The sequence below is a fragment of the Mus caroli genome, chromosome 8 (assembly GCF_900094665.2).
Source record: "Mus caroli chromosome 8, CAROLI_EIJ_v1.1, whole genome shotgun sequence".
NCBI lineage: Eukaryota > Metazoa > Chordata > Mammalia > Rodentia > Muridae > Mus > Mus caroli.
Genome location: NC_034577.1, coordinates 95,687,109 through 95,695,327, shown reverse-complemented (window position 1 = coordinate 95,695,327; position 8,219 = coordinate 95,687,109). Strand labels below are relative to the sequence as shown.

At 43.6% G+C, this 8,219-nt stretch overlaps 2 protein-coding genes and 1 non-coding gene across 11 annotated transcripts in view; 2 read left to right on the top strand and 1 right to left on the bottom strand.

Annotated features, from left to right (window-relative positions):
• Nucleotides 1–1,429, top strand: part of Nae1 (NEDD8 activating enzyme E1 subunit 1) — a 23,231-nt gene extending 21,802 nt beyond the window's left edge. For 2 of the 3 annotated variants that reach the window (XM_029480602.1, XM_021169513.2), the window contains one exon: nucleotides 1,186–1,429. In XM_029480602.1, the coding sequence (XP_029336462.1) occupies nucleotides 1,186–1,295 (110 nt within the window). In that variant the 3' untranslated portion in view covers nucleotides 1,296–1,429. The remainder of the gene's footprint in view (nucleotides 1–1,185) is intronic. The other variant, XM_021169512.1, reaches the window with a different exon arrangement.
• A 1,283-nt stretch (nucleotides 1,430–2,712) lies between these two features.
• Nucleotides 2,713–8,219, top strand: part of Terb1 (telomere repeat binding bouquet formation protein 1) — a 50,537-nt gene continuing 45,030 nt past the window's right edge. For 4 of the 7 annotated variants that reach the window (XM_021170431.2, XM_029480333.1, XM_029480332.1 and 1 more), the window contains exons 1-2: nucleotides 3,030–3,085; nucleotides 4,566–4,622. In XM_021170431.2, the coding sequence (XP_021026090.1) occupies nucleotides 4,592–4,622 (31 nt within the window). In that variant the 5' untranslated portion in view covers nucleotides 3,030–3,085; nucleotides 4,566–4,591. Of the gene's footprint in view, nucleotides 3,086–4,565; nucleotides 4,623–8,219 lie in introns of all 7 variants that reach the window. The other 3 variants (XM_029480329.1, XM_029480330.1, XM_029480328.1) reach the window with 1 other exon arrangement.
• On the bottom strand, nucleotides 4,404–4,510 carry LOC115031889. Its single transcript, XR_003837521.1, has one exon. It is a non-coding gene; the product is annotated as a U6 spliceosomal RNA (small nuclear RNA).

Sequence of the window (8,219 nt, the reverse complement as noted above, 5' to 3'; positions counted from 1 at the left end):
TGGTGCTTATGACTCTCCTGCCTGTTGCCTCCCATAGCCTGAGCTGGTGCTTATGATCGTTTCCTTTCTAGATGTTGAAGGCAGGTCCAGTCTGAGGAGTAGTCTGTTCAGAATGCTGTTACTGATGTAGTCCTAAGAAAACTATATTTTAAGCAAACGCAAAGCCTGATTCTGGATAATTTATGTAAATAAAATCATTCTTTCATGTCTAAATAGTAAGGTAACCTGCAAATTCATAGGAAAGGGCAAATTATTATTTATTTACATAGGCCAGATTCTAAGAGACACAATGAGAGAGGCCTAACGAGTGTAGGTAGGTCTTTAGTTTTATGTGTTTTGTAATGATTATGAATGTAATTCTCCGAGGCTTTCCCTATATAAACGTGAGCCATTCCTCTGTATTAGTCCTTCTTTTCTTCTTTATCATACCACAAAGTCTTCTACATACTATATGCTGTATTTATTTGTAAGCTATCCTTTCTCTTGCTGTTAAACAGAAAGACCCAAGGTAGCAAGCAGCAGATCTTTTTGTTTCTTGTACCTCTGCTACATCTATGGTGCCTGAGAGATTTGGTGATAGTACAGGTTTAAGTCCACAGCCTCAGTATGTAGAAAGAAGCTGCCTCAGTTTTAAAAAGATTCTTTTTTTTCTTGGTGGAATTTCACTGTCTCTTGTGTTTCAAGTACCTTACAGGAGCTCTGTAGTATTCAGTGTGGGTTTGATCCTGAATAATAATTATTATAATCTTTTATTTTGTTATGACTCATTAAAATGTTTGTTTTGGATTTTAAACAGCTTGGCTTTATGTTTTTTGTTTGTTTTGCCTTTTGTACTCATCTGTATCTGTGGTGTATTCTATATAGCATAGATCTCATATACACCAGGCTGGCCTTCCAATTCCATTTGTAACTGAGATTGGCCATGAACTCATAATCTTGCCTTTACATCCCCAGTCTGATGAAATAGAGTCATCAGAAGTCAATAGTGTCTTCACTGCATATCCTTGGCCAGCCTAGAACATACTATGTTGAGCAGGTTGGCTTTGAACTCACAGAGATCCACCTGTCTTTGTCTCCTTAGTACTGGGATTAAAAGCATGCACCGTCAGGCCCAGTCTGGTATATATTACTTAACTCTTAAAATTTATTCTTTTCAAACATTTACTTCTCTCCTTTTTCCTACAGGAGCTGCTGCTCAAGAAGTTATCAAAATAATCACCAAACAATTTGTAATTTTTAATAATACTTATATTTATAGTGGTATGTCACAAACTTCTGCAACTTTCCAGTTGTAGAATAAGCACCGTGTGTATTATGTTAGTGGTTGGAACTGTAATTGTCTTCATATTGTGCTTTAGTTTGTAAAAATCTGTTAAAGGACAGAAGTTAAATTGTTTCCTTAATAAAAGTTTTTCTCATTTGTAATATAGTCTTATTGTCTGGAATGGTGGGGAGAATGGGGAGAAAGCAGAACAAAAGCCAGCTCTTTGTAATTTAATTCATTAATGCTGGCTTGCTATTTTACAGTTACATATCATAGATATGTCTGTTTCACTAAAAAGAGTTAAAAATTAATTATCTTAATGAATTTAAGATGTGAATTTTAGCTGCGGACATTTTAAGATCATTACTTATTTAAAGTAGAACTTTTAAAGAAGCATTTCAGGAGCTTTATCAGGAAACAAAACCATTCCCTTGTGCTGTCATCATTCATTATATATACCTAAAGGTTTGCCACTATACCTATGTATTGAATTTTATGGGCTTGTCCCATCCATAAATGTCTTTTTATTGAATAATCATATTGGAATAATAGCATTTAGCAGCTTGTTAGATGGGAAGGAAAATTCCTGAAGGTGAGGAAAAGTAACAAACTAGAAATTCAAACTGGGAGGTCCAGATGTGTGTGTGATTCGGTATCCTAAGGCCCTAAATTGCCTGCTATGGAACAGTTCTCAAAGGCAGTCTCCTATGTGAGAACCTGGGTTATAGTTGACAAGAGGTGAGGGAGGGGGCTCATAGGGATTTTATTTCTTGAATACCTGTATCACTCTTGCTTGGCTGTGTCATCAGGTGACTTTGTCACAGCAGGGACTGCCCTCTGACAGTACTTCCATCTCCCAACACTCCCATGGAAAGGGACGCAAGACAGGTCTAAATTATATGAGGGCACACCTTGAGCACATTTAAGACTCAGAGCTGTAGGCTCTTGGGTCTACTCAATGAGAAGCTGGCTTGGCCAGAACCAAAAACTAAGGATTTGGGGAGTTCACCCAGTGAGGGTGTCCAGTCAACGGAATGCCCAGTGCAACAACCAAAGAAAGCCTGGTGTCAGGCAAGGTCAGGAGGGAGCAAAGACCCTTCTGAGACGCAAGTCCTAAATACTAAGCTCTATTACCCTCACCATGGCACTTTCTCCCATCTAAAACCCGGCATCCCGCCCTGGTCACCACCTGCCCACTGATGGCTCGACAGCTGCGAAGGGCTAAGCTCAGTGGGACAGGTGTGCGGCCGGAAGTCCCGCCCAGCGGATGTGAGCCTGGCTGGCGCGCGGGCGTGGGAAACCCAGTCAGGCGTCGTGGTCTAGGCTGCCACGGGGACGAGCTGGTGTGGGCCTGACAGGGGCCCTGGGTTCTAGGGTGGAGAGGCCACGGCCTCGGCTTCCCGCCTTCCGGTGGTTGCCTCCTGGGGCGGAGCTGTGGTGGCGGGCGTGGCCCCGCTTCCCTGGCTCACCTGAGGAGGTGGATTGAGCTGAGGGCAGGGGCTTCCCTGACCTGGCGCCAGGCCCACGAAAGGGAAAAGGTCGTCCCCGTCTGCCCAGTCGGGCGACTGTGTGCGTCCGCGCTGCTCCCCGGGATCCCGGGGCGGGGAAAGCGGCGGCCCCCACGGGGATTCGGTTTGGGAGGAAGAGGACGGGAGCGCGTGCCCAGCAGCAGCAGCTGACGCTGGGAACTGGGCGATTGCTCCCGGGAGGTCCGCCGGAGCCGGGCTCGGGAGCCGTGCATGGTGCCCCGCGGAGAGCAGTGGAGGGAAGTCGTGGGCCTGCCTGCCCTCCTCACAGGCGTTCCTTCTTCCAGCTCTTTAGGTGAGCCAGGCCTCCGGAGCCTGGAGCGAGGGAGCCTTAACCCACGGAAAGACGGTGGACCCGGAGGCTGGGAACCCCGGGCGAGCCGTGACGGGGTGCGCCCCACGTCCTATCCATCCCGTACAGAAACTGGTTCCTGGGACCCTCTATTCCCTGGGACCTGAATGGCTTATGTCACACTGGAGCAGAAAAGTTGATAGTGCACGTTAAGCGCTTGCCTTTCTGCTCCGGTTAGAGGATGCCTTCCACAGTGTAGGATTCCAAGGACAACTTCCATAAGTGAATGCTAGGATTTTTCAGCTCTGCCAGCCCCACCCAGGAAGATATTTTTGTCTCTCATGGGGGGAGGGAGATATGTAGAGTTTTTTTTTCCCCCACAAAGCTTTTGATGTGACCAATTTTAGAGTAGTGAATTTCGGGGGCTGACCTAGTGCTTAATGATAGACTCTACCTTGAGTCCCATCCCCAGGACGAAAGAGATGTGCAGAACACTAATCAACTAGTTTTCTTATTTATGTTCTCTATTAGTCTTCCTAGTAACGTTTGCACCTGACCTTGTTGGTTTGGAGAGTAAATTAAGTAAAACCTGTAAGGATGGTGTGTCCTGTTATGTAAAAACTTACCCCCGCCCCGTGAGATCAGGGTAAAAAAATTTTACAATCTCATTGTTAGTGATAATTTGTATCCACAAAATTACTGAAAACATTTTGTAATTGCTTGAGTGGGAACATGCTTTTGACTTGGGAAGTGAGCTATTTTTAATTTTAACTATCATTTTATAATTTTTTTTTTTTTTTTCCCGAGACAGGGTTTCTCTGTATAGCCCTGGTTGTCCTGGAACTCACTCTGTAGACCAGGCTGGCCTCGAACTCAGAAATCTGCCTACCTCTGCCTCCCAAGTGCTGGGACATTTTATAATTATTTAACCTTTTGAAAATGACAGCTGGTCCTTTACTGCAGATATTTATTTTAATGACATCTATTTGTGTGTGTATGTGAATGTACATGTGTGTGCATGCATGTACGGGTTAGCACATGTGTGGTTAGAAGTTAACCAATGAGAGTCTGTTTTTGCTTACTATGTGGATCCCAGGGATTGTCCCTCCTGAGTTTGTGAGGGGTTTTGTTTGTTTGCTTGTTGGTTTTGAGAGAGTTTTTTAGCTCCTTCCCCCCCACCACCACCCCTTTCTTTTCTGGAACTTTAAATGTAGCTCAGAATGGCTTCAAACTCAGGACTCTTCTTCCACTACCCTTCCTGTCTGAATATTACAGACATGCACCGTCATGCCCAGAATATTTCATTCCTTAAAATTTTTTTAAACAAGTGGACTGCTTCATGAATTTGTGTCTTATTCCTATGAAGGAGCTGTGCTAATCTTCCCTGTAGCATTCCTATTTTAGTATATGTGCTGTTGAAACAAGCATATGGGCCAGAATATTTCTTAGAAGCTGATCTAACTAAAAATGCCCTATCTTATAGATGAAATATAAGGGAAAAAGACAAGCATGGAAAGTGAGAAGCCAAAGAAAACACAAGGTGAGAATCCATGAATCATGTAGTTACATTAGTTTTATGTATTTCATAGTTGTATAATTGTAGGTATATTCATGCATGTGTGTTTGTGATATATATATATATATATATATATATACATACATACATATACATACATATATACACATACACACATATATCACAAACATCTAGAAAACAAAAGAATCATTCATCAACTTACATATGTTCTCTGACATTATTCTGAGAGGACACGAACAAACATCTACTTACCCCAGATAGGGATTTTTCAACAGACCAAAGTAAGGATACCACCAAATCCAACTTGGTAAGCCAGTAAGCTTGCTGGAGCTACATACAACGCATGTGAATGAAGAGTTATTTACAGAAACAGTAATGACTCAAAGGCAGCTGTATCATCAGAAGCCTACCCCAGCTCATGAAAGCGGGGAAACTGGAACACACAGCACAACCTACATGCAGCTTCACAGGTTGAAAAGTATCTCTTTCAGGAAGCTCAGTTGTTCTCTGTCTTTTCCAGGCAGTTGAGTTGGTCTGATCCTTTTCGAAGCAATTCTTTTGGTCTTGGAGTACTCCTCAGCAGTCCTTACATCTTATATATGAGGAGGGAGGGGCCCAGCATGTCAGATTAGCTTCAGGGACTTCCTTAAGCTTCTAAGTGGTCTACTTCCTAACTATTAAGGAGCCTTGTCTTGGTTTTGTTTTGTTTTGTTTTGTTGGTGATAGGGTCTCTTAATGTAGTTTTGCCAGACCTTAAACTCACTATGTAGACCAGGCTGGCTTTGAATTCCCAGAGGTCCTTCTGCCTTTGCCTCCCTAATGCAGGGATTAAAGGTATGCACCACCATCCTGGGTCTTAATGAGCTTCCTTGCCGGGCGTGATGGCGCACGCCTTTAATCCCAGCACTCGGGAGGCAGAGGCAGGTGGGTCTCTGAGTTCAAGGCCAGCCTGGTCTATAGAGTGAGTTCCAGGACAGCCAGGGCTATCCAGAGAAACTCTGTCTTGAAAAACCAAAAAAAAAAAAGCTTCCTTGCAAGATGATAAGATGATATATATTAACTTAAAGGAAAATAATATACCACAGCATACATTGTGAACGCCTGCTTTGTGCCTGCCTTAGGGTTTTACTTCTGTGAACAGATACCATGACCAAGACAACTCTTATAAGGACAGCATTTAATTGGGGCTGGCTTGCAGGTTCAGAGGTTCAGTCCATTATCATCAAAGTGAGAACATGGCAGCATCCAGGCAGGCATGGTGCAAGAGGAGCTGAGGGTTCTACATCTTGTTCTGAAGGCAAACAGGAGAAAACTCTTCCAGGCAGCTAGGATAAGGGCATTAAAACCTACACCCACAGTGACACATCTACTCCAACAAGGCCACACCTCCTAATAGTGCCACTCCCTGGGCCAAGCATATACAAACCATCACAGTGCCTATAATATAATTTCTGACATCAGAAATTATGGGAAAGTCATGCTGATACTCAGAGTGCCATATGAGCTGGGCATGGTAGCTCATGCTTTTAATCCCAGCACTTACAGTGCAGAGACAGGCAGATCTCTGGATACAAGGCCTGCCTAGTTTACATATTTTTAGGCTAGCCAGGACTACATAGTGAGACTCTATTTTTAATAATAATAATAATAATAAGTCCATATGATAGTAGATTTATTGGCAGAATATAAAAGATTTCCTTCGACATGGTGGCTCACTATTGCAAGGGTACTGTCAGAAATGCAGATGAATATGTTTATGTCGGTCTACACCGTCAAAATTGTTTTTTTATTTTGTGTCAGGCTTTCACATAGTCTAGGCTGGTCTCAAGCTCATTGTGTGGTACAGGATGGCCTTAAACTTCTGATCCTCCTGTCCCAAGTCCCCAGTGCCGGGATTATAGGCATTTGCAGTAATGCCTGGGTTATATGATGCTAGAGATTGAAATTGGAGCTGTGTTGGTGCTAGGCGAGCTCTTTACCAATTGAACTACATACTGCATCAACAACAGTAAGTTTACAAGGTACAGTGGCTGTCTTAGTCAGGGTTTCTATTCCTGCACAAACATCATGACCAAGAAGCAAGTTGGGGAGGAAAGGGTTTATTCAGCTTACAATTCCATATTGCTGTTCATCACCAAAGGAAGTCAGGACTGGATCTCAAGCAGCTCTGGAAGAAGGAGCTGATGCAGAGGCCATGGAGGGATGTTACTTACTGGCTTGCTTCCCCTGGCTTGCTCAGCTTGCTTTCTTATAGAACCCAAGACTACCATCCCAGGATGGTACCACCCATAAGGGGCCTTTCCCCCTTGATCACTAATTGAGAAAATGCCTTACAGCTGGATCTCATTGGAGGCATTTCCTCAAGGGAGGCTCCTTTCTCTGTGATAACTCCAGCTTGTGTCAAGTTGACACAAAACCGGCCAGTACAATGGCTTCATTGGCATTGATTTGCCACATAGTGCCACTTTAATTAATTACTAGCCTGCCCATGGAAAACTAGGTTCCTTTATTCTAGTTTCAACTACTATTAATTAACTCTCATATCAGACATCATTCATCAAACCATGAATTTGTTTTCTGGCTGGCTGGCTGATTTATAATGAGGGCCAAAGAGGCCTCATCAGAGTTCAAGTTTGTTTTGTTTTGTTTTGTTTTTGTTTGTTTGCTGCCACCCTCTCCCCTCACTGGTTTCTCTGTGTAGCCTGGCTGTCCAAGAACTCACTTTGTAGACCAGGCTGACCTGAACTCAGCCTGCCTTCCAAGTGCTGGGATTAAAGGCATGCATCACTACTCCAGGCTTCGAGAAGTTTTTAAAAAGCTGAGAGGTAGCTCAGCCTGGGAAGCTATATAGGGAGGCAAAGATAATGAACATGGCTGGAGGGGTGCTGGAGACCCTGCTGTTCTAGACAGGCCACTCCCAGGTTCAGGTTTGAGAGAAACTAGAAGTGAAGAGAGAGAGGCAGGAGAAAGAGTTCAAAGTCATCCATCGCTATGTAGCAAGGTTGAGACCAGCCTGGGCCATATTGAGGCCATGTCTTTTGTAAATGAAAAGCCGACTAAAGACATGTGGAGGCTGGTGAGGTAGCTCAGTGGGTAGAGATCATTAAACCTGACAATATGAGTTTGATCTCCAGGACCCATGTAGTAGGAGAGAATCAACTCCCACAAGTTGTCTTCTGGCCTCCACCTCCCCCAAACACAGTGGTTTAAAAATGTTATGGATATGGGTACTCTGCTTGCATGTATATTTGAACCGCTTGCATACCTGGTGTCCGCAGAGGTTAGAAGGCTGCATCAGATCCCCTGAAATTATAGTTGCAGACAGCTGTGAGCTGCTAGGCAGTGCTGGGTGTGATCCCAGGGGATGAACGCCAGACTGAATATCTGATTTGAAAAGATTTCCTTCTTGGGATACACAATGTGAAACTCAAAGGACCAAAAAGGTTTTAAAAATAGAAAAAAAATATTTCCTTCTAGATTGTGCTGCTTTTGCATTCTGTGTAGTATCTTGATGCTTAAAAGTTTTAAATTGTAAGCCAGGCATTGTGATGCATTTTAAGAACATGCCTTTGAGGTAGAGGCAGGCAGATCTCTGTGAGT